We start from the raw sequence: 26,849 nt of genomic DNA on the forward strand, positions 1-26,849 counted from the left end.
TCTATAGCTTTTTTAAACATTTTTCTGAAGGCTACAGTGAGATTCACAGAGGTTATGTCTCACTGCAGATGTAACGCTGGTCATGGTTATACTCTCATTTTATTCAGATTCTCACAAGATGGAGATGAGATTAGCTGGCAGCTGCTGATTAAAACAGATGATGCACACACACACACACACACACACACACACACACACACACACACACACACACACACACACACACACACACACACACGTACACACACGTACATTCACACATTCTTTCTCAGCCATAAACACACATGGCCTTGGAAGTCCATATTTCAGCTTTGGGTCTCTCCGGGGCACTGCAGCCTTTTAACGGCACGCAAATTTTAGAAATAAATCCTCCCTTTAACATGAAACTACTTCTTACTGGCAACCAACACAACTGTACATGTGTAACATGAGTGAATGGCTGTGTAATTCACTGCCAGTGCCAAACAAATGTTGGCCCCAAAATGGCTGTGCTTAACACTGTCCACCCACCACTCTCAGAAAACTGCAAAAAGAGCTGGAATGTAATCACACTGTTTGCCAAACAGATCAGCTCTGTGTGCACGCTGTTTCTGCTGCTGTTAACTTTAACGTGACAACTACTTGTCATTTGGCCTCAGCGGGACGAAAGAGAAGCTTGATCAAAATGACATTAGCTGCTCATGACTATAAATGTTGAATTTTACAGTGTGGTGAGCTGTAATATTTGTATCCACTGTCCGTTTCTCCTAAAGACAAACCTTTTCCTCTAACAGGTAAAAAAAAAATCCACCAAATTGAGTTGTACATGAACCTCATTAACTATTATTATTATTATTTTTATTGCCTCATGTAGCTGAAGTGTTTGCGAGTGGACGACCTACAGTGCAGCATATTGTAGAATCACAGGGTCAGAATGTGATCCGTCAGTAGGGAGCAGCTTTTGGGCAGAAATATTCTTTCCTAGATATTACAATAATTAATTTTGCTCCATTTCTTGCTCATTGTCGCAGCATGTTGACGTGTTGATTCAGTGCCCACATCAACAGGTGTCTATTTTTGTCACGCACACATGGTCATGGGGAGCTGCTAGCATGGTGGCTCCCAGCCTCTTTTCTTTTTCCTTCTAAGAATGAACAGCCCTTTAATCTAAAGCAGTAATTAAGGTGGAAGATTTGAGGTGGTCACTCTGACATAATCAGGGTTGTCAAAGGGTGACCAGACATCCTTTTCAAATGAGGACTGATTTTACTCCTGGCATCCCATTAGGGAAAGTCTTTGTCCTAATAATGAGACATTGTGCATGTGTTAATGAGGCAGAATTATATATCAGGACCACAGAGAGGTTAGATCAGTGATGGCTTTATCTGACATCAATCGTGAGAGAAAGCGTAGCAGCAGCCTCCATGTTGCTATATTAGCTGCTTAATTACAATGGCAGCTATAAATACATGGAATTAAGATGATGAACTGGGCAACACTGCTGTCTCAAATCTGTTAAGTTTGACCTTATTCTGTCCAGACAACAGCTGCGATAAAAAGTGCTAATTTACAAGCACAGGGTATACCCTTGACACAGTTTCTGACAAAGAGGCAACCCCTGGGGCTGAAAAATATAGCCAGTGATGGAGTGCCAGAAACTTCAGTTCCTCGAATGGCCATGTGAGGCTAGCTCCAAGAGCGAGTGAATCCTGTTTCACGTTAAAAATTAATACTAATTTACTAACTAATTTCTCAACAACCATCCTTCATTAGGCCCGCCTCATTACCTGTTTGGATTAGTCTGTTTTTATACTTTCACTGTTTTAATTTTTTAGTTGCCACATGTTAAGTCTTATTTAGTCTGATATTCTTTATATCAGATTAATCCAATTATTTATTAATCATACATCTGTAGAATCATAAATACCCGCCCACTGTAGCCCATTTTTGTTGCCAAAGCTGTGGTTGTTTTGTGTTATCAAATCTGATATTTGCTGGATAGATAGATACCTGTGGTCCTTTTTACAGTAGATGCATACATAGCACAAACAAGTAAGACAGAATTATACATTATACAAAGAGACAAATGATTTTGGGGCTGTAGAAACAAGCACTCATGCTTAAAAAAATGGGCCTTTCAGGGGCGGCTGGTGGCACAGTGGTTAGAGCAGGTGCCCCATGTAAAGAGGCTGAAGGTCCTCGAGGCAGCGCCCCCCCCCCACACACACACACACACTCTGACTCACCCCATTTCCTGTCTGTGCTATATAAAAATAAATAAAAGGCTTGAATACAGCCCAAAAAAAAAATCAAAAGAAAAAATGGGCCTTTCTGCACATGGGTACACCTGTGTTCAGAAGGAAGGGGGTGAAGTGCTGTCGGAGTGGATGATCTGGGTCATGTGTGATAATGAGTGTTTTCGGGATCAGGGATGAGGTGACACAATCGGATACTTTTGGGGTTAGGAATACCAATGAGTTTTATGGCTGAATGAGTTATCTTTAAGAGTTTATTCTTAGTGGTGAATGTAAGCATGTAAAAAAAAAAAGAAATGGCAACATACAGCAGACCTGGCTCCACAATGCTGGCTCCACAAAGGAGTCGAGGAGGAGGTTTGACAGACAGGTCATCTAGTTTATAGATGGCTGTAATTCTCTGCTGACAATGACTGTAAATGTCCATGGACTCTTGTTAAAATCTTTAATATGATAAAAGCGTTTCTAAGCATTCTAACTGTATTGATTGAATCTTTTTCTTGAACAAGGAAGGTCGTTGAGCGTGATCTCGTTTACAAGGACGCCCTGATTACAGTACATATAGAGCAATAAAGGTCCATAAAAGATTATACAACGGACCAAGGACATCATCAATTCAAAGAAAACATGCATCCACACTGCTCTTTGTCACTCAAAAGAGATTTAAATCAAATAAAAGAGAGAAGCTTGTCTCATTTTACATGCTCCTGCAGATTCTGCCCTCAGTTGAACAGGAGGGGGGGCCAAACATGACCGATGCAGATTTGTCCGGTTTCCAAGCTACTTACATAAAGTCAGGGGCCCATAAAATACTGCTTTGAAACCAAATGATCACAGAGAGATGCTAAATGACCACAAGTATACACAAAATGATTACAAAGAGACAAAAACTGATAGGGATGCAAAACGAACTTGGGTGTCTTGCTCCTACATACACAAAGTGGGGGGCCTCTTACATGACATTGTCTCATAATCAGCCCATGGACCTGGTGCAGTGTGAAAAGGATCTGTAAATCGTTCAAAAGACATGTAAGATACCCAGGTGGTTTGCCAAAGAAACAAATAAATAGAATGCCGTTGCTTCCCAACTTTTTCCTATTTCTGGTACATTAAAGGGAACTCTGGTTTTCAGTAACTTTTGTTTAGTAACTAATGTGATTATACATTAAATCAAATCATATAACCGACTGTGGAATGCTGAGGAGAGCTGCGCCCCTGAGTCATAAATATAAATGCTAAATTAAACCTCATTCTGTTAAAATAGCTCGGAAGTAAAATTTAAGGAGGAGCCGCGTGAGATTGAAACAAAACAGCTCATTTAATAAATTAAGCCAAAAGACGTGACTCCTTAAAGAGGAAAACTCTTCAGCTTTATTCCGCCCCAGCCTCTAGTTTTTCAGTTATTTCTTCAGGCCGTATAGTTTTACATCCAAACTGAATGAAGTGATAAATTCTCATCAGTGACTGTGGCTCATTAGTACAGTATAATTACAACACGATCCATCTCACTGCAGTTCCTTATTGTGGCCACTGTCTCCCGGCTCCTCACTAATGGGAGCTTACAGGAGACTACGTGTGCTTTTGTGTGTGAGCTTTAGAGTGCACAGAACAAATTACCACCTCTAATTGTACTCCCTCGATTTGTATTCTGTCAGCAAGCATCCTATTAATTACACTCCAAGTAAAGGATTTACAATAATGGTTTTTGATAAGGTGCCGATATTAATAGCATATCACAGCTGATAAAGAAACTGTAAAGCCAAGCGACAAGTTCAATCAGAATCAGAAATACTTTAATAATCCCAGGGGGAAATGGTTTAATAATTGTCATGGTCATTTCCATTTTTATCATTATGATTTATATGTGAGGCATATCAAATTTTGTTATTCTGTTGTTCTTACTTTTAATATAGCAAACAATACTTTAAAGCAATTCTTACCTTTCTGGCATAAAAATTTGAACATGAACAACTCCTCCTCCCTCCAAAGTCCCGCCCTCTTCAGACCGAATAAAATGATTGGTCAGACTTTTATCAGAATGATGTGAGAATTGAATATTGATGAGTTTTAACACCTGGTGGATTTCTTTTACATGCTTGTGTGCCATACGCTTATTAGGAGCATTTTAAGATTACAAAAGAGAAGTGTAAAAATGCCAGAAAGGTAAGAATTGCTTTAATAGGCGTTATATAGGTGGATATATTTATTTGAAGGAGAGAATGAAACAAAAAAAAAAGCAAGCTTGTGCCTCATTTAGCTTTGTGCTGTCTCTTTTTTCTCTCTCTGCCTCCAGTCTTTCCTCCTTTGTTCCATTCTCATTTCTCCCTCTTCCTCCCAATGGACTCCTCCGTCACAGTCGCCGTCCTCTCCCTGATGTGCCATTTTAACTGTTACAATATAAATGTTCAGCCACTCAGACACAGCTCAGTCTTAACCACGCCGCAGTCCCACACAAACACCGGAGGAGTGTATAGTTTCCTGGAGCCGAAGAACAGTGTGAATCAATATTTGCACCGTACCCCCCCAACTATTTTTCTCACCTCTTGTGCTTTGAAGTTTTCATTCTTTTTAGTCATTTCGTGTTCTCTTTGCAGGGAGAGATGGTAGTGAGTGGTAAAGTGGGTCACCCCCTCTCCTATAGTTGAGGAAAGAGTCGCTCTGCGGTGTAAGGCTGTTTGCTGCCTTAGGCACCAACATGACAGCAGAGGCAAGCCGATGGACTTAAAGGGGTAATCGAGCGCTGGAGAACCTACCTTGGCGTAAATGCTGTAGTCACAGTTCCCCGAGGAATGAAGCAGTAAATATGACAATACAACAGTCCAGTTTTTTTTACTTTGGTCTGTTGTTTTTGAAACCCATACACATGCAGTAAAAGAGATGAACATAAACTTAAAGATTAAATTGGACATTAAGAATAGAATAAAACAAATGATTCTGTCTCATTGTCGTGTTCTTCACAGATGAGAAGCCACTAAGGGCTCTTGTCTCTGTTGCATTACAAGCTCTTCCTAGATGCTAGCTGCGCCTAATCAGCATGTTTGAATCTGTGAAGACAACATGACCCTCTCACTGTGTTGAATGAGGCGTGTGTGTGTGTATAAGCATCCAGTGTGGTTCCGTAGTGACAGTGATAATGCTGTCCAATGGGGATAACCAAAGACTAATTTGCATCAGAAATTGAGGGGAAAAACACTTTCTCTTATCCAGTAAACTGCTCCAAAACCTGAGTTACGACGGTAAGAGCTCAGCCTCATTTTGTTCCAACCAATGCGGCTCTGCCAGATATGATTTGTAGCTTAACGTTCAGACTCCCCTGTGTCTTTTAAAGACCCTTTAACAACTTCTACAGTTGAGGTGAGGGGGTCTCATCTTGATCTTGTTACCAGCGAAACCGTTCTGCAGCTGCACCAGTGCTTGGTTGTTCCTTATCTGTGGTGTATGCCAAGACAAGATCTGCAATTCTTTCCTACAGTATTTCAACTTTGTGACGTTGTGTGTGTGCATGCAGTTGGCATTCCTATATTCATAAGGACCAAATGTTCTCACAAGGGTAGAAAAATTCCTCTATGCAAGCCCGTCCAGTTTCCCAGTCCTCACTTCCATGAAGGCTGTTGTGGGGTTAGAGTATGGGTTTGGGATCAGAAGTAGTTCTTGTATGAGCTGAGTGTAAGGGTTAATGTAAGTCTTACATTAACCCTTACACTCATCTTACATTGTAAGATATGTAGTGTTAGAGGGTACAAGTTAGGGTTATGCAATGACTGTACCAAAAAAAAGTCAGAATCTCTCTTTTCATTCAAGGCAACTACTATGGGACCCCTAAGCCCCCTGCGGAGCCCAGCCCTGTGCAGCCGGACTTGGTGGACCAGGTTCTGTTTGATGAGGAATTTGACACGGAGGTCCAGCGAAAACGCACAACCTCTGTCAGTAAGATGGACAGAAAAGACAGCGCTGCACCAGAGGAGGAAGATGAAGAAGAGAGGCCTCCTATGGTCAATGGCCTAGCTGGTGAGAGACGCGATTGCCTGTTTTCTATGACTGCTTTTGATATTTTTTACAGCTAGTTGCAATGCAGCTTTTTTTCTCTCCTCATTTTTTTCTCCAAGCAAACAGTGTGAGGATGTAGCTGTTCTGCATGCAAGGTCGGCACTAAATCACAGCACTGTAAAGACAAGAAGTAGTAAAAGTCAGGCTGAGATCGATAGAAACTATCCCTCAGATAGAGAAGACAGACTTTGTCCTTGCGTGATTCCCCTACAACAATGTCCTCACATGGCTCATGGCACAAACAAAATCATAACAGGTTTCAGCTAATGGCGAGTGGTCCTAATGGGAAAGTAGTTGGGAAACCTGCTGCCTAATGCTCAGAATTATGTGCCAACATGTTAGATTATTACCATTGATATGAAATAGTTTTTCCTCATCATACGATTCACGATCTTAAACCAGCCAACAAACACACAAAGGAGCATCTTCTGTCCCAGCTGGAGCAGATACCGTCAGCTGTTCTGTCCTGTGTCCTAGCTTCAATGACGGGCTTCGGACCAGTCTCAAACACACCCTGGCCTGGTGCTGTATGGCACTGCCACTTCAGAATGCTCGCCAAGTGAGCCAGTCTGCACAAAAAAGACCAAGTGCTGCAAAAACAGCCAAATAACAGCTCAAACGGCTAATTAACATTGCATATTGAATTGCTTTGCCAGTGTTGTTATTTGGTGTATTATTGATTCTTTAGAATACCTAGCCAGATATCATGTGACGATATTTGCAGACCAAATACCATAGTTTAATTAACCATTCTGTACAGAGAATAACTCACACCAACCACACCAAGAGAGTATAGAGCAATACAATCGAGAGGAAGGTTGTTCTCTTTGTGAGGAAAATAAGAACTTTCTTGCCATCGCCATGTTATTGCTTGTTATTGCATACATATTTAAAACAGATAGTCTCATTAAGATGAGGATCTCTTTTTTCAGGAGAGACCTGTGTACAAAATCAACATATACAATTTAAATACAAAGACAATTTAAGGACAAATAATCATTTTCACAATTAAAAAAAGGATTTACAAGTGCGATTGCACTAAATTCTTTGAAAATGTCATATTTTTTGGAGCTCATTCCATTTGTGTGCGGCGTAAAAAAAATGTTCCAACTTCTGTGTGAACAAGAGGTACAGCTGATGTTAAAATGTCCTGTAACCTGACAGTGTAAGTTATGTATTTCAGTGTAACCAGAGAAAAGATTTTGCATGAATAAGCATCTTACAAAGCTGCTCCCTTGTGTTTGTTAAGGAAGGCCATCCCACCTTATCGTATTAGATGCAATGGTGCGTGAGAAATTTATCACCTGTGCTGAAGTGCAGCGCACTGTGATACACAGCACCGAGAGGCTTCAAGCTGCAGGGAGAAGCATGCATATAAACAATATTGCCACAATCAAGTGAAGACAGAATTATCGATTGTACAATGGTCTTTCGACTAGCAGAGGAGAAACAAGATTTGCTTCTACGCAGAAATCCAATGTTGACCTTCATTTTACTTGAGAGGTGCTCAACATGGATCTTCAAAGTGAGTCTGGCATCCAGCCACAGGCCCATGTATTTATAACAGTTTGAATAACAGAACCTTGAAGAGTTTGAATACTAGCAGCAGGCTGTAAAATCTTAGGGTGACTTAGAGTAGGGGACTGTTTTTTATACCAAAGACCCCTTAACTGAGAGAGAGACTGAGCAGGGATCCCTACTACTGTATACAAGTTAGTTGCATATTAAACTGCGCCTACAATAACGTGTAGGGCGGCCTAAAGCCCATACACATACCCTTTTTGTGGTGCATACAATAATTATTCACACCATTCTTAAATTTATATATAAAGGCACAGTGAATCCTTAAGCTTAACTGTATCTGGATAGCTTCCTCACCTATAGGCAGGTAAACCTGTCATCAATGTTGTGAAAATTAGATGTTTGTTTGTTTTTCACATAAAGGCTGACTTATCTTTGGTAATAATATGTGGAATAAATGTTAATGTACTGTATACTTTCAGACATATTTACACTTTTGAATGAAAAACACACTCTGAATTTCAGAATTTAAATATATATATATATATTGTAGTATATCTCGCAGAAATGTCGCTTCCTTGGCATTTGTGTTGGAATGCATGACCACACACCCAACTGGAACATAAAGGCTAATTCAATTCATAACAAACTATTGTAATGAACCCTTTCTAGCATCCACGGGAGAAAGGGGAAAGCATCCTCACACTGTGAGATGTGGTTACATGTTAAGGGAGGGAGGAAAAGTTAGAAAGAAAAAAAAAGATCAGTGAGTGTGTAACTGCTCATCACACATCCAAGAACAAAAAAGGAAGAAACATTGTCAGAAACACATCATCTCTGTGGCCCTAGGCAGTAATGATGGCAGTGCAGAGCCCAGCTATGAAAAAAAAACAATGAAAACTCATCGTAGATGGATGTCACTTCTAATTCTGTAGATCATGAGTTGTCTCGTATCAAATGCAGTGTATTATATCCCTGGCAGCATGTGGATGGATTGGATTGCTAAATCGGTGAGGATGAATGTTAATATAGGCAGAGGAAGACATATTTCTTTGCCTTGAAGGCAGTTTAATATTGGTTGCGCGTTATTGTTAACACACATTTTTCTTTTGTGCCCTGTTAGCATTCTAGTGCGTGCCCACATCTGCAACAGCCCAGTTAATATATATCTCTACAAGGGCTGAATACTGCTGTAGCCTAGAGCAAATGTCTGTATGAAGTCAATTATTCTGACTTCATAAGTGCAGAAACCCCTCCATGGTTTCATGATGAAAAAAGAGGCCCCAATTTCGACATAAAAAAAGCTCTTGGCTTCTTGCAGTCAACAGCTGTCACTTTCCATCCCCACCATTCAATTAACCCAGCCAAACACACTGAGCATTCAATGCCACGGTGAAGCTAGGTCATCCACAGCCAGATGAAAACCTGCAGATAAGAGCCTCACACAGACAGGCACACACACGCGTCAAGATTAGGCAAATACACACGCACACATACACACATGCAGCAGCCTGTGTGATGCTAATAGAGTTGTGATGTGGTGCTCGCGGCTGGGATGAAGCATTGGTCAGCTCTTGCCTCTGCCTGGGAGGCAGTTCCATGTACATCGCTACTGACATGCAAATCCTATGGCAACTGCTTCCGTCCTCTCTCTCTCTCTGTACTCTCTCTGTCTTTCTCTCTCTCTCTCTCTCTCTCTCTCTCTCTCTCTCTCTCTCTCTCTCTCTCTCTCTCTCTCTCTCTCTCTTTCTCTCTCTCTCTCTCTGCCCCTTCCTCACTTGTGGATGTAACCGTCCATCGAGTTTACCAGAGGAAGATCAACTCGAGCGACAGCAGCAGCGGGGGAGAGATGCAAGGAGCCCAGAGGAGCTCCAATGGCGCCACATTCTCACCCCCTGTCTCTTTCTCTTTCTACCATATCCTGTACCCTTACTCTCAACCCATCCCTCTGTCTGTCTCCATGCCCGTGTTCCTCTCGCCATGCCGGACAGCAGAGCACAAAGACAAGGCGGAGTGGAGGAAGACAGTGCCCAGCTACAACCAGTCAGCCGCGGCTATGGACTTGCGTGTGTGGAACACACAGGATGAAAGTCAGGAGTCCTTGCCTAAAAGTTGGGAGATGGCCTACACTGAGACCGGCATGGTCTATTTCATAGAGTAAGTATCTTTCGTTTTGGTCCCATTACTCTCCCATTACATGTACATTGTGCTACTCCCATATCCAGTACTTTCCCAATTCATTTCTTTACTGCCGTAGTGAGCCAAAAGTGTTGGTGGCACTGATTCTCCCCATTCAGCACACTCCTCCATATGATATGAAACCAGGTGTTGGACATGGAAGCTATCTGTGGTCTCAACAATGTTGTTGTTGTTGTTGTTGTTGTTATTCTCAATGAAGTTTTTCTTTTTTCCCCCTGTGTTTGATGTCAGATTTGTTGGCTGGTGCTAAAAGCAGCAGGCCCGCATTGTTTACCTGGCCCGTTAGCGTGGCAAGCAGTCAGTGTGGAAGCGGTGACGGAGCCAGGTGCTGCTGCAGCTCGCTGCTAAATCAATAGCTCATTCTGCCAGTCAGAGAAAGAACACACTCAAATAAAGCTTGCCACCCCTGACCTGCTCTATCCGTTCTGCTCCTTATGATCTCTGCAGCTGCTCACTTTTTCTTTCTCTGCTCTATACAGTATGCATTCCTCATTCTTTACCTTTGCCATTCTCTCACTTTCTCCCTCTCTCTCTTTCTCTTCCTTTTGCATCAAAGGGTCTTCTGAGCTCTACCAAAGGCTTCTTTAATAAGCTATTCTATCCCAAAAGATTTGACGTTAGCAACTGTTATCGAGGGGCGTTGAGCTCTGTTTGTTTGTGAGAGCTGGTGGAATAGCTCCTGGGTCAAGTGACTCCTGACAGTTGCCGGTGCTAATTGCTTTGTTGTTCTAAAAAAAATGTTTCTGTATCTAAAGCCATGTCTCCTCTTTGTGCTTCAGTCACAACAGCAAGACCACTACCTGGCTGGACCCCCGCCTTGCCAAGAAGGCAAAGCCTCCTGAGAAATGCGAGGAAGGAGGTGAGACACTGCAGAAGTTGGTATGGTAGTGACATTTGCATTGGCACATACACCCCACTCTTCTCCATACCCAAACACACATCCCAACTCCCTGCTGCATAGAGCAGCGTGTGCATAGAGCAGCGTGTGCATGAGCCGCGTCCCTGCCTTTCTGAAGTGTGCGCCGGCTAACAGACGGCGATTGAACAGCTGAGCAGGCCTGGTCACAGTCATGACGGTGACACAGCACAAACCTCCAGTCTCCAGCCTGCCCCGTCTCCTCCTAATGGCTTCTGGGACACATGCGGGGAGCTCATCAGTGCAGCATCTCTCAAAAGACAATTTCCTATGGCCCCTCTTGCGTTAACATCTCCTCTGAGCTGCTTGTGTTTGTCACACAGCAGCAGAGGCTCAATATGTTGCACACATATACACTGCTGGAGAGAAAGGCTATTATTTTCCAGGGAGTCTTTGTAAGAACTCCGTATTTCTTCTTTCTCTCCCTTACTCCTCCACAGTGTGTATTAAGCCCTAAACACACAGTGACAAATAAAAGTTGTCTTCCTGTTCTCCAGGTGTAGGTAAGCGTGCTGTGAAGCTGCCAGTCAAAGCACAACGCCTCATTGCGTGTGTCCAATTTTCCATGTGGTGCCTCAGCGGTATCTAAAGTGGTTCACGTCTGCCTTCTCCCTGTCTGTTCTCTCACCAGAGCTGCCCTACGGCTGGGAGAAGATTGAGGACCCCCAGTACGGCACCTACTACGTAGAGTGAGTACACTTTTCACCCCCGAGGGGGATGCTGCTGCGAATTGTGGTGGATGTAGAGGATTTGGCTGACTGCTCGTTCATATTCAGTCCCTTTGTTTCTTTGATGAATTGGCAGTAGAAAGGTACAACTCAATTCTGTGTACCTGTGTGGGTCTTCTGAGGCTGTGTCTGTGTGCTTGATTTCTCAAACTACACTTTTCTGAATGACTCATGTGTTAATAATAATGTGTTAATAATAATAATAATAATAATAATAACAGCTAGAATTTTAATAGTGTCTTTTAATGGACCTAAGGTACTTTACTTAGTATATGAGGGCAGAAACCAGTGGTGGAGGAAAAATGTGAAAACTGTGACATTTCCTCTGACAATAATCATGATATCAACATCTCATATCATCCCTAGTTACATTCAATCATCGTTAGAAACAATTTGTACACAAACAAGGAATATATATTCACATCTTCCAGAGGTATGGAGGTATTAAATGTGTGAATCTCAGGGGACCCGTGGATTATGTGATAGTGGCGTATGCTATTGTCCGTACGGTAGTTTCCCACAGTCCTGCAGAAAGCAATTATGTCAGTCCAGATAACACTGGTGTTTGTGTGTGTGTGTGTGTGTGTGTGTGTGTGTGTGTGTGTGTGTGTGTGTGTGTGTGTGTGTGTGTGTGTGTGTGTGTGTGTGTGTGTGTGTGTGTGTGTGTGTGTGTGTGTGTGTGTGTGTGTGTGTGTGTGTGTGTGTGTGTGTGTGTGTGTGTGTGTGTGTGTGTGTGTGTGTGTGTGTGTGTGTGTGTGTGTGTGTGTGTGTGTGTGTGTGTGTGTGTGAAAATACACTGAAGACAGACAATGGAGGTTCAGAGTCCATGAGAGGGAAACAAGGGTGAGATTCCATTCTGATCAAGAGTGTAAACAAGAGCACAATGTTCCATTTTAGTCCCATTACCGTGGTCAAAGAGGGAGAGACCTGCAGGCAGGAGGAGGGGGAATCAGTGTGCCTGTTTATGCAAGAGGGTCATTGAGAGGCTGGCTCTCTTCTGCCCCTGTCTCTCTGCATCGCAAATTTTGTTGTGAATGAAGGACCAAATGCAAGGTGACGCAAAGTCTCATTATTTCTTCAACTGCCAAACAAATCATGAGCTGTGGCAATCAAGGCTCAAGACACATGGAAATAAAAGAGTGGAAATGAAAGAGAGGGGAATGTTTATCTCTGCAGACTTAATAGGGAGGCTTTCTCTGTGCATGAGTCATACGCAGCCAGAGCACGCACACACATACCATCAGTGTCCCAGCATGTGGCTGATTCACTGTGCAGCATCAATGCATTTCGCCTTCCCAAGGTACTGTCATGACCGGGATTTACAACTGTTCACACTCATTAAGCAGATGAGCTACCTCTCTCTATTACCATCTAACCATGGAGAGACAATTCATCCAGTGAGGAAATGCTTCAGCACACAGGTGTGACCTACAAATCTTTAATTGTTTTTAAATTGAGTTTGGTGTAAATTCCCTATAGTTTATATTCAGTTGATTAAAGGTCCCATATTGTAAAAAGTGAGAGTGAAAGTGAGTCATGTTTGATTATAAAGCAGGTCCAGTCTCTATATTAATACTGTGAAAGTATCAAAACACTCAATCCACAGAGAAATGCGCACAGCCTGTATTCAGAAACTGTGTCTTTAAATGAGCCGCCAGGACTTCTGCACAGTTATGTCACAACTACACTATATTTAGGTAGAAAGTAGAGCTGCAGTGATTAGTCGACTATGTGATTTTTCACGCAAAAACAGCAGAAAAAGCTTTTTTTTCAGCCTCGCAGATATGGAGATTTCCTGTTTTTTAATTTTATATCATATTAAACCTAATATGTTGTTTTTTTTGACCGACACAACAACACATATAAAGACATCACTTTTGTCTTTGAGGGACATTTTATAGACCAAACAATTTATCGCTTAATTGAGAAAATAACCAGCAGATTAATCAGTACTGAAAATGATTGTAAAGAGACAGGCGCTAAAACAAAGTGTTTCAAACAGAGGGTGATCTCTTTAAACAGAGTCTGCACTCAAACCGAGAATCTGTAGGCAACGGGACAAGATTTGGGTAATGGAAGCGTTCTGGTTTCCTTTTGTAGTCTGAGTAATTTTGTCACGTTTGAGCAGGCTTCGGTTGCATGCAGGTAAACAGTTGTGTGGAGCGCAAACAAGGCCATACAATCACCCATCAGCTATTGTCCAAAGATGATTTATCTTATCATTTATCTGATTCATATGAAGATGTAACTATAATTATAATAATAATGATACCTTTATTTATATAGCACCTTTAAAAACGTCAAATCCAAAATAGAAGTATGAACCTGACAATGTGTATAATATGGGTCCTTTAAGAAGAAGGCCGTCACTGGGGCATGTAATACAGGGCACATTGTCGTTTACAACTATCTACGGTTTCTTTAATCTTTTGATCCTGCGATTACAATGCATCCATCAGCTGCTGATCCCATAATGGCTATCACAGCTAATGCTGTTGCTGCTGATCCTCTCTATCCATTTCTCTTTGCTTTCACTATTCACTGGGAGTGTCTTATTTAGTCTAGACATGCGCTCAATCCATCTGTGTTACACTTGACACTGACAAGTTTGCGTTTGTGGTTGTATGCTCGATGACATGCTGTCTGCCCATCCTAGGTTATGTCACACCCAGCACTGACTGTCAAATCACAGGTTTGCATGACAGGCAAAGAAAAGTATCAGGAGTGTGGGGCCAAGCTGTGAGGCCACAAGAACACAAAAGAAGAAACAGTAGCTCACACAGTCAGACTGTGTGTAGTCCACTGATGTAGGTAACTCCATGAATAAAACTAGTCGGTGTGTGATGAGCTGTGTGCCAACAAAAAGAGGACGGAAAGTTACCTACGCGCAGTAAAGCCTTATCTAACAATGTTGATACTCTTTAGATTTCCTCCTCATCTAATGTTGTTATCTCTCTTGTGCAGCCACATCAACCAGAAGACCCAGTTTGAGAATCCAGTACAGGAAGCTAAGAGAAAGTTGAGCGTCGACGCGCCCTCCGTGGTGCTGCCGCCAGCAGCCACACCCTCAGGTAACTGCACCCACAGTCAAGCCCTCTGGGCTGCACAAGAGACTGCATGAGTGTCATTTACATTCAGTTACAAGTGAGGAGAGATCTGCAATGGAGAGCGATCATTCTTGTCACGGCTAATTTATTTTTCTCCTGCATGTTATGTAAACAAGTGACATTGGGGAGAGAGTGTAGCAGGGAGAAAATGTCACTTCGGCAAATTAAATTTGATTCCGGCTTGATAAATATGTTTACAATCAGGCAGAACTCAACATTATAGACGTTGGCGTTGGGGAGTTACACTGCTCTTTAGTCAGTTGTGCAATGTTCACATTAAATGTCACGGTTAGATTGATGGGCAGGAAGTTTTATTCTAGCTGATCATCAGGGAAATAGACAGGAAGTGAGAACATTTGCTCTAAATTGCATCCTGGAATTTGAGAGAAAGAGAGAGGGAGAACAAAGTTATGAGCACATGAGGAGTGCGTGTTTCAGTCTTTGACTCATTTAGACACATCCATGGTCCCTAGAGGATGAATGCTACTGACTTTCGTGCCCTCACGACTTTTGCTCTAGCGCCACCATGAGATTTGTGGTTTTAAGTGAAATATCTTGACAACTTTTGGATGGATGAAATTTGGGTTCAGAAATTCATGCCCCCCTTTCAGGAGGACTTGTGATTTTGGTGATTCCTTAAATTCTCACTTAGCATCATCATTAGGTCAGCGAAAAGTTCATTCCAATCAGCCTTTAGCCGTACTGTGTTTGGTGCTATTAAACACACAGGGCTAAGTGGTGAACATGGGAAATGTTATGTCTGCTAAATATCAGTGCACTCATTGTCATTCTAAGCATGTTAGCATAGTGATGTTAGCATTCAGCTCAAATAGCCGCTGTGCATAATGTCTTTCAGGGCTGTAGACTCTTTTGTCACTGCATTCATTGCTGACAAGACAATGCATACGAATACTTTTCACCTTTTTAAATGTATTATTGTAGGCCTAGCAAAGGCTCATTTTCATCTGTAGTACCTTGTCACAACATTAACTACAAATAAGGGTTAAATAAATAACATAAATTGTAGCAGTCAGTGTGTAGTTATTGTGTATCAGACAAGGGGGATAAAAATAAGCAGAGACAACTAGGACTGCAACTAACAATTACTTTCATTGATTAATCGGACAATTATATATTATATACAATTCCTCAAAGTACAAGGTGATGTCTTTAAAAGTTTTGTTGTTGTCAGAACAAAACCTAAAGATATTCATTTAATTTGATATAAAACATGAAAAATCAGAAAATCTTAATCTGAGGGGCTTAAAACAGCCATTTCTTCTCATTTTCATATTTTTGCATGGAAAATGACTGTAACCCGTAATAAATAATCCAAAAAGTTGTCCGTGGTGTTTCTGTCGATCGACTAATCGATTAGTCGACTAATGGTTGCAGCTCTAGTGTCAACACGTTGGCCCCTCACGCTTAAGCTCAGTAACTTTTCCATGTTTCTGTGTTTTTCCTCCTCTAACTCCTGCTGCTCCGTCAGATACAGCGCAGGAGTGCGGTTATGAAGACACAGCGTTGTTAACACTCAGGTTCTATCTTTTTGTTCAGTGAAGAGTTATTTGATGTGTTATCCAAATACTGGGGCACTTTTATTATCTCCTTCATGTTAAGATGTCTGCGTGGAAGATGTTTTAACAGTTGACAGGCTGCTGATAAACAGCCCATAGACTCTGAAGCAGTGATATTCAATTTGAATAATGGAGCAGCGCTTCACTGGGCGGCAGAATTCATTTTGACAAGTAGATTATGAAATGGGGAGAGCTCTGAGGTCTCTTTGAAAATGCTTTTGCCCCAGTCATTCACCGCAGTTCAAAGATCTCTTTAGAACAGTGGAAGGGTAGAGACCCAGAGAAAGGAGGAAGAAGTGACTGAGGTTCAAAGTGACTTATGATCATAAATTGGATTTCTACTGGGTCATCTGTTCATCATTTACAACCTGTGGTGAAGGCTGCTGCTTGACTGGTCTAATGTCCCTCTCCCAAGTCAATGTAAAGCGTAAGCCCTGTGCTGTTGTAACATGAGTGAGAATTATTATACTCTTCTGCGCGCACAGACGCACTAAAAACATGACCACATTAGTATTCAAACAAGCCTCTGTATTTCAGACACCCCTTGGACAGAACTGTCGTCCTCACTCTGTTGCACACACACCCCCACCTCTCACAGCTGAGCCTCTCTGCAGCCTGTAGATGATATTTCCTCTGTGTGCCACCGCCTCCAGCTTCCAACAGCCTCCCCTGTGCACACTCTGCACCTTCCCACCCCTTGTTAATGAGAATTAATGCCTAGTGGTCTTGTGTGAGTTTGTGGACGTACGTGCGGTGGCATCTAAACACTGTTTTGAAAAGGCTGGCTCGCCTGACCTCCTAGACAATGCCGCAGAGCACAGGAGCAAAGCACAGCGCTATGCCCAGCCATAATTACACCGCTGACAATCCTGTCTGACATTTCATATAATCACTTCACCCCCGAGAATACAGACTGTCCCTTTGTGGCCCACTGCTTAATCAAGACCATGTAAACATGGCTTTGGCGTATATGCCCCTTCCCCATCCCACTCCCTGCTCTCTCTTAACTCCTCTGTCAGTGTTGCTTTCATGGTGATCATGTAAGAACCAGTGCTGACAGTCTCTCTCAGACATTGTGTGAACATGGAAGCTGCGGGCAGTCTGAATCACGTTCACACCGTAAACTGTCAAGAGGAATTTCATGATAATGCACCTTCATGCATACGTTTGCGCAACATTTATTTACATATATAACGTTGAAAATGATACAGCTCCGATGCTGGAATATCATGTTAATCATAAACCTTTTTGGTCTTCCGAGCAGTCACGTTGATCTGCCAATTGCAATGCAGTTATGCAAATCACAACCCCATGACATGATTGAGAGTGGTGTGGAGGAAGAGGGAAGGGGTGGGGGGGGCAACCTCCCTAATGAGATTGATGTCCCACCATCTATCAGTGTGGGAACTGCCAGAGAAGAAGCCCAGCATACAGGGACACAGCACATAACTCACAATCTCATAGGCTTTCACCACAGGGAAGGGCGAGCAAGGATTTAGTTAGAAATTCCCTCTTTCTGTCAACACTAACTTTATTTCTCTGTCTCTTTCTGTCTCATCATTCTTATCTCGCTCTCTGACGCACACACACTCACACACACGCACACACACACACACACACACACAGTCTAATACAATTCCTTTCCTGTCTTCTAAAATGTTGCCCCATTTACACATCCTGCAGGCACCACAAAGGAAATTTGCAATGAAAAGTTTACCTGGAAAATGTCAAGCGTATTTCAGGACGGATTTATCACCGCAGTGAAAGGATTTGGTTGTTTGCACTGAGGCTTGGGAAAAAATATAGAGTTTTTTTGCAATAACTGCTTGTTTATTGGCTTTGCAAACAGAGCAGTAGACTTGCAAGTGTGTGTGTGCGTGTGCGTGTGCGTGTGCGTGTGCGCGCGTGCGCGTGTGCGTGTGTGTGTGTGTGTGTGTGTGTGTGTGTGTGTGTGTGTGTGTGTGTGTGTGTGTGTGTGTGTGTGTGTGTGTGTGTGTGTGTGTGTGTGTGTGTGTGTGTGTGTGTGTGTGTGTGTGTGTGTGTGTGTGTGTGTGTGTGTGTGTGTGTGTGTGTGTGTGTGTGTGTGTGTGTGTGTGTGTGTGTGTGTGCTGTTTGAGTTTGCACTTAAATTACGATGCTCTGAGGGTGTTCGTGTAATTACTAGCAGTGAGTGACGTGCTGTCAGACACGTTGTCACTGTGTGAATGTTGTTATGATGGAGACGGATGGCAATTTGTGAGCAGGCTATTCCGTTTCCGCTCATTTTCACATACACGTAGACACTTAAATACCACACAGCCGTTCAAGGCACGTAAAACTGTGAACTTTGAATATATGCCGCTCTCATTTACAGAATTAATACCTGGGTCTTTAATATCATATTATATCTCACTATTTATTGTTAGACTAGAACTGTGTCAACTGCTCAAGCGGAAGCAACAGAAGCAATTAAGCAATCACAGTAATTAGGCCATTAAAGATATTTTTCTCCATTTCTCTGTCCATTAACTCCTGTCAATCTCTCTCCTCTTTTTTTTTATCATCATCCCTCCAGCAGAGGAGCCTGCTAGGGGAGTGCGGGGCTTCACACGAGATCCGTCTCAGCTGCAGGGCTCCATCCTGCAGACAGCACTTCGAAAAAGCCCCCAGGGCTTTGGGTTCACCATCATCGGAGGAGATCGACCCGACGAGTTCCTTCAGGTCAAGAACGTCCTTCTGGATGGTCCTGCCGCGCATGACAACAAGATCGCCTCAGGTATTCTTCCTTCACAGACCCACTGTTCATAAAAGTGCACTCTAGTATCTGGGTTGCACTTCAGCTTAGCAGTGAGATGTCCGTAATGCAGAGTCATACAAGGATGATTTGCTAGAAAGAAGAGTTGCAGAGAGGCAAATAAGGCTTTTATTACTGAACAAAACCTAATCCAGTGTCACATTCACATGTATAATGTTTGCATAGCATGTATGCCAATGCACACAGTGACTTTTGACTTGGCATCAGCATACATAACAGTTTTATGTACCCTGAGTACACACAGACACATGTAGAGAAAAATAGGCTTTTCACCGTGAATGTCACATTGCTTGATCAAGCAAAGGCAAACATTTATGGTTTATAGTGTTTGGTGGAGCTGCTCTAAAAATAGGAAACTTCAGTCAATAAAACACATGTCCAGTTTATGGTTGACATTCAGATTTTTATATGCAGCCATATATTAAGGATTTAATAGGTCTGCAGAGCAGTTGTCGTTCCGAGGCTGTTTGTTGACAAAGCCTGTTTATCTGCAAAATGTGGATACACATAGTCTGCATAGTGTATGCCTCATGTAGCTTTGTCTGCTTTCTATAAACTCATGAGCTCTCCTGTAGTAGCACCCGCATGTCACTGACTCGGTAAATTCCCTTTTTTATTGCATATATAAATACTGTGATCACATGCAGGTGATCATGGTAATTTGAATCGCTGTTGGTGAAGTGCTTCAGTATTCACATTACAGTAATATTGATTGCAGTGCAATGCTTTTTTACAGCCACAGCAGTGCTGCCGCTGAGAGTCAACATGAAAGTTTAGAAGAGTAATTGATTAAACCAAAAAATGAATGTAATTGATTGCAAGCACTGAGCTGTAACTTAATGTAACATATTTTTAGACTAGATTTTATGACTTTCTCACTACAGGCCTGGAGCATTTATTTATGCCAAGGGTAAAATGTTTTACATTTCCTTTTACCTACAGCATCAATGTTATTTTGTGGATGGCTAGTTATTAGATAAGTCATTAGAGGCGTGTAGTGGGTTCTGAACAGGCGCTGAAACCTTAGCTGTGTCTGCAAGGAAAGGGTATCGATTATGTAGGTAGGTTGACTCCTCCTCTGGGCTTTCAGCCAGCTAGCCAGTCAGCAATTCAGCTGGCCAACCGCTCCTATATGTATCCAAGCCAGGCCAGGGATTGATGACCCCCCTCCTTTCAAGGAGATGAAAGGAGGAAGAAGGGAATGGCATGTCCATGATCTTGCTCTCTCCCATCCCCATTAACATCTTTGAATGCGCTTAAGAGTTTGATGAGAAACAGATACAGATTACACAATTACGTTTTCATTTATTGTGATAACTTTGTCAGCTACATTCATTTCTCTTGTAATGTGCCTTTGTCGGGTGATGTAGGACTGAAAACATTTCTTTTTCAATTGTTCTCTTAGGTGATGTTATTGTGGACATCAACGGGTCATGTGTGCTGGGGAAGACCCATGCTGATGTGGTGGCGATGTTCCAGTCCATCCCTATCAACCAGTATGTGGACTTGGTCCTGTGCCGGGGCTACCCCCTGCCTGAGGACGCCAGCAGCAGTGAGGAGGCGTCAGGAGGCCTCTCCACCTCCAAGGACACTTCTCCTTCCCCCTCGACTTCCACGCCACAGGACCACCATTACACAGTACCAGACGGAGGAACCCTCCCCAGGCAGACTGCTGCAGTACCGCCCATGACCAACGGAGGACGCCACCACCATCATCATCCTCACCAACACCACCACCACCTTCCTCACATCCCCAACCAAGAAGGCCCTGATCCTACTCTTTTACAGCCAGAGCTGGTGAGCGTGCCCTTGGTAAAAGGCCCCGGAGGGTTCGGCTTCGCCATCGCAGATTGCCCCCTCGGCCAAAAGGTGAAGATGATCCTGGATGCCCAGTGGTGCCGCGGCCTGTTGAAGGGTGATGTTATCAAGGAGATCAACAGACAAAATGTCCAGACGTTGAGCCACTCTCAGGTGGTGGACATCCTGAAAGATCTGCCTGTGGGCAGCGAGGTCAACGTGCTGGTGCTGAGAGGAGGTGAGTTGACAGAAGTGAGAGTTGCTGGAAGTGCACACAGCAAGCCGCAGGTAAACCTGCAACATTTAACTAATCCTTAAAAGTATGTCGCAGCTGGCGGGGTTACAGTGCTGCTGCTATGACATCTCTTTGGTTAAATTGCTGCTGTCTGTAAATCTACTCAGGTTACTGTTCAGACAACAAACAGGTGTTAGTGCCTGGAGACAGTCTACAGCTTTAGTCCCACGCTTCTGAAATCATTTTAATCCCCACACAGCTTTGTGAGGCTTTCCCTGTTTGCAAAAAAAGCAAAGAGTGAAACAACAGAGGAGTGAAGCCCACCCACTTTTATTTGAAAGGAATTTCTTAAAAGAGAAAGCAACATTGTTTAAACAGCATTGACAAAGGTCTACAAAGTTGAGGTTTAGGTTTATTGTAACATGTTTTAATTTATGAACAACAGGCTGGACTGTGGTTTTCTGGAAGTAATGCTCGGACACAAAGATTCTCCCGGATGTTAAATAAAGCAATTTCACGCTCCAGTCCACGCCAGCTCTGCATCATCCACCGTACACCTTCCCAAACAGGGAGGAAGTCATGCTTAGTCACATGGTGAGCTGTGCTGGGGAAGGCAAAGAGAGATGGCAGTCTCAGTGATTCACTTGCTGCTCACAGAGAAAGAGAGACGAAAGGGAGGGGAGACCGAGCAGGGTGGGTAATCGTTGCCCCTCTTCCTTCAGACTTTCGCTGATTTGAAGGGCTTGTTCCTATTTGCCTTTACTGCAGTGCAGTAGCCTAGATTCAAGAGATCAGTGTTGCACCCACATATCAGATGTGCTCAGCTGGGCTCTGCTCTGAGCTCCAGGGGTTTGTCGTGTGCTTGTGTGCGTGCGTGCGCGCGCGTGTGTGCGTGTGTGTGCGCGTGTGCTTGTGTGCTTGTGTGCGTGCGTGCGCGCGTGTGCGTGCGTGCGTGCGTGCGTGCGTGCGTGCGTGCGTGCGTGCGTGCGTGCGTGCGTGCGTGCGTGCGTGCGTGCGTGCGTGTGTGTGTGTGTGTGTGTGTGTGTGTGTGTGTGTGTGTGTGTGTGTGTGTGTGTGTGTGTGTGTGTGTGTGTGTGTGTGTGTGTGTGTGTGTGTGTGTGTGTGTGTGTGTGTGTGTGTGTGTGTGTGTGTGTGTGTGTGTGTGTGTGTGTGTGTGCGCATTGAGTGTGCAGGTGCACGCTGCTTTTATTAGCGTTTTGCCCATTTGTGCCAGCCTTATATGGGTTTATTAATGGTGCATATGCAGGGTGTGTGGGTTTCTGCTTAAAAAAGGGGCAGAAGATCACAGCTTTCCAGGAATAAAAGGAGCATCACTGCAGGGCTTCCCTCGAGTCACCCATAAACCAGGATTAGGTATGGGATTCGCTCCCAGCCAGTGGCTAGAACTCCCTTCTGATGACAGCAGCAGAGAGTAATGAAACAGGAAATGATTTGGCCCTGATCCATGCCCTGGATTTAAATCTGGAAATGAGACACCGTAGCCATCTCCATGGGATATATATTGCATATGCGTATCATCGTCAGCACTTTTGCATCACTGTTATTTGTAAAGAATGTAATCCAACTTATTACAAAGTCATTTCTCTTCTACAAGTAAACATTCATTAAAACAGTTCACTTACTTCATTTTGAAAAACTGCTTATGAAAAGCTGCAGACAGGGAGAGTTTTTACAGTGTTGTGGTAGTGAAGCAAACAGCTAGGAGGTTTAGCCCAGAGAAGTGCATGTTTCCCGTGGCCTAGGGTCGGCTCCATGTCTTCCAAGCTGCAGGACATGTAAACCATTTTTGCTGCGAGAGTATACTGTCCCCTACTGGTTGAATTACACTGTGACTCACTGACAGAGAGGAAAACAGAGTGATTTATTTACCCCTTAGCAGGCTGAAGGGGATGTTCAGCGGGAAACAACAGGTCAACAGTAGATGCCACATAGAAGTAACACACACCGTGTTAAAGCAGGGAAGATTCATTTTAGATGCAGCTCAGCACTTGACTGTGTGTCAAGTTCTTCTACTCATAAATCTGTATTAAACATTGTGCTTTTGTGCCTATTCAATGTTAATTTCAAATATTTTTTATCTGGAATTTTCAGACACATATTTGCATGTTGATCACAAAGTAGACAGTGGATCTTAACAATTTAACAATTCAAGTGCATGTTGTTTGGGTATTGTGTAAATATAATAAAAAAATGTTTTTTATTAAACTTTTTCTCTGACCCGCTGATAGAGAAGCGCAGCCTCTCCAACTTGAAACAGGTCATTATGTCTTAAAGCCATTGGCTCAGCGTGGGCTAGGCAGAATTGCGCATCTGGCCAGAAGCGACCATATGTTGCTTACTAAGTGTCAAAAGTGGGTCACCTCCAGCGGCAATGCCAAATAGAGCTAGAGTGGGGCTAGGGCGAAATCCCTGCCCAAAACTTCAGATACGGTATTGAAAACATTGTTCCAGAATATCCGTATTTTGGGGCACAGCCAATACATGTGGAAGAGGGTACCGTCGTTGGATTTGCATTTGTCACAGATTGGACTTAAGTTAGGGTAGGTAGGTTTGAACCTTGAACCTTTAGATGTGTCGATTCAATGTTGACAATTAAGAGTGTATAAGATTTTATAACATTATAATGGGAGTTTATGATTCCCATTCCTTTTCTCATGCTCTATTAAGCCTCATAAGTGATTTGTTAATTTTTAATTAGTACCATTTGTGATACAGATTTGGTGCTAAATTGAACCAATTTTTGACAACACAAGAATTGATATAAATGGCCCAAAATAATCACATTAAGATACTAAGACCTTGAGGAACACCATATAAAAATCCATGCTGTGATTTGGTCTCAAAAACATTTGACATTTGGAGATTTCTGCAAGAATTGCATTTTTTGGCGATTGGATGGCAGGCACTTCTGTTCTGGAAAATCCTGAGAAAGCCACTCATTGTCAATGCACCTAAGACAGCCAACCATCCTCTAAATGCTCTTTGTCTCCAGTGTGTGGTTGTAAAGTTTCATGAGGCTATGATTATCCTCGGGGTCACACCAGCTCATTTCATACAGTGAACTCAAGCTTTAAAAAAAATGCTCTCACTACAATGAAATGGCTACTTTGGGGACTAACATCATCACGTGTGAATGAATTATGAATCGGACCCAATTTATGCAATTCCAAGACTGTTTAAGGACCCACGCATGCAGAAATATTTAAATAAATCCATTTTAGAATAGGGGAAAATAACATATCCATACTGCATGAGAAAACTGCATGTTTTTGCCCCTAAACAGTCTGGGATTATCATAAACCGGGCATGATTCGTGGGTAGCCATATAAACACATTTTATTTACCGTAGATATCTTGAGGTGAGAGGTCAAGGGTAACCCTCTGAATATGGTCAGGCCAGTTTTTCCATCACCAATATGTTGCCTAACTTTGGAGAGTTATTTAGCCCTGTTCCAACAAGTCAATGGAGGGAAGAAAGACCCAAAGCAAAACTCATCGTTTTACACTTTATGCACAGCATGAATAGATGTTTGTATTTGTTTTCTTGATGATTAAAATAAGTTCTCCTTTTCTCCATTTACAGGTCAGACATCTCCTGTGAAATCACTAAAACCAGTAAGTTGAACGGACCTTTCTTCCATATTGTTGGATGTAACAAAGAATACGTTGATAAAAAAACTGAATTTTTATCAAAGAGAACTTTGTCACCTGCAAGCACAACTCAATGTTTGTGTGTGCGTGCTTTGGAAACTGTTGTTGGCTGCATTATTCAGTGAGCCCACATTAGCCAGGCTGTTATTTCTGGAGCTGCATGTGGGTAAATATGCTGGCTCCTGGCAAAGAGCAACTTAACATCCCTCTGCGTATGGGTGTTTAAGATGATCTGTCATGTTCAACAGCTTGTTCCTGTGCTGCTCCTCCATGCTGCATTCTTAAAATAAAGAGGCAGCAACAGGCTTACTCATACAGTTTTTCTGGTTTCACACGGAATTACAATCTTTAAAAATGTAAGATGCACATTAGTTTGAGATTGTCATTCTTGAGGGTAAACCCAATTTAAATCAATTTTCCTGATTTAGCTACTTTGAGAATATATCATACTTTGTGTTGATAAATAAGTGATAATATATAGGGATAGGAATACACGAACATTGCTCTCAAAGGGACAGTGTTTTTGAAGTGGGGTTGTACTGTATGATGTACTTTCCATAGTCATCTCTATAGCAGATGGTGACGAGCACGCCCCAGTTTGGAGAAGCAGACCATAGGATACTGCTGTTAATAAGGCAGCGACGAAATATATATTAGACACCTATAAAATACCCCCCTGAAAAAAAATCAATATATATTAAAAATATATTCACCGCTTTACCTTGCCATGAGACAGAACTGAAGCCGCTCTATGCTCTTGTCAAAGCCGCCAGACTCTATTGACAAAAACAGTAATTTTACCTATCAGAACACAGGAGTTACTGGTCTACCAATGCCTCCATCCATTAGTTTGTTTGTGTTATTGTGTGACTTTGATGTTTTAAAGGATTAACAAAACTAAGAAATAATTTAACGGATCAAGGCAGCGGTAAACCAGCAGCCCCGGGTTCTGAGAGACAAAACTACCGTTTTTGTCAATGGAGTCTGGTGGCTTTGACAAGAGCATAGTTTTAGAGTTTGTTTCCCCTGCATAAACTTAAACAGGGTTCTTTGACCATAGCAGTACATTAGCTTACACATCTGTCCTCCTGGTTGCTTCTCCAAACTGGGGGGCGTCGACTGCCATCTACTGTGAGTAATACACTCACTAGGGATAAGAACCTCATACAACCCTACTTCAAAAAAGCTGAACCCTCCCTTTTAAAAGTGTTCTACCTAAAGATAAGATAAGATAAGATAATAGTCATCCACCTGAAGTCAGACTTTGTGTGTTCATCACTACATCGCAGCTCGTGTTTCTGTGTTGCAGTGCACAGCTCCCATGTCCCAAGCCATATCCCAGCCTACTCCTCAACAGTCGCCCCATCCCACAGCCCAGCAGTTGCCCCATCCAAGCTCCCAGCCGCCCACTGCACAGCCACAGCGACAGGAGATGGTCAGCAGCACAGAGACCCTCGGTCATTCTGAGGTGCCCACCAACCCGCTCCCTTTCCCTGCCAACACTCTGCGCTCATCTTCACCCAAACCGGACGCGTCTGAGCTCTACCTCAAGTCCAAGGCCTTGTTGGACAGCAAGCGTAAGTACACGGTGGAACATGAGTGGTTTTAACCCCCATTAGCTATACTCCTGTTGAACACAAAGGGCCACCCACTTGCCACCATTCAGCATGAGGTTGGATGTTGGAAGGCTCTTGTGTGACAAGACTTAAAAATAATGATTTTTTTAAAGCAATTTAATTATTGTCAGAAATAATGATGCCCCTCACAGGTCTAAATTGATGTTGTAAAATTGCTTGTTTGTGTGGTATTAAATATACAATAATAAAAAGCAAACATTTCTGTCGATCATCAATTTCTATCATTTATTTGCTCTACTTGTGAATTTAAATCATTTCATATTATTTTAGGGAATTTTATGTAATGATGAAAAACTAAAAACACCACAACAAGATATTATAAAATAGTAAATTCTTTAAGCTTTTTGATTCAAAGGTCTTTTTAGCTTGCTGGCCTTAGAACCAC

The 26,849-nt window shown here is 42.7% G+C and overlaps 1 protein-coding gene across 4 annotated transcripts in view; it reads left to right on the forward strand.

Annotated features, from left to right (window-relative positions):
- The window catches only part of magi3a (membrane associated guanylate kinase, WW and PDZ domain containing 3a), a 133,438-nt gene that overhangs the window by 94,458 nt on the left and 12,131 nt on the right, over window positions 1-26,849 (forward strand). Inside the window, exons 4-12 of one of the 4 annotated variants that reach the window (XM_083920149.1) lie at window positions 6,036-6,242; window positions 9,794-9,959; window positions 10,781-10,860; window positions 11,549-11,606; window positions 14,610-14,716; window positions 18,884-19,084; window positions 20,529-21,158; window positions 24,760-24,791; window positions 26,137-26,404. In XM_083920149.1, coding sequence (XP_083776275.1) covers window positions 6,036-6,242; window positions 9,794-9,959; window positions 10,781-10,860; window positions 11,549-11,606; window positions 14,610-14,716; window positions 18,884-19,084; window positions 20,529-21,158; window positions 24,760-24,791; window positions 26,137-26,404 — 1,749 coding nt within the window. The remainder of the gene's footprint in view (window positions 1-6,035; window positions 6,243-9,793; window positions 9,960-10,780; window positions 10,861-11,548; window positions 11,607-14,609; window positions 14,717-18,883; window positions 19,085-20,528; window positions 21,159-24,759; window positions 24,792-26,136; window positions 26,405-26,849) is intronic. The other 3 variants (XM_083920151.1, XM_083920150.1, XM_083920152.1) reach the window with 3 other exon arrangements.

Source organism: Echiichthys vipera (assembly GCF_963691815.1).
Source record: "Echiichthys vipera genome assembly, chromosome: 9".
NCBI classification, from domain to species: Eukaryota; Metazoa; Chordata; class Actinopteri; order Perciformes; family Trachinidae; genus Echiichthys; species Echiichthys vipera.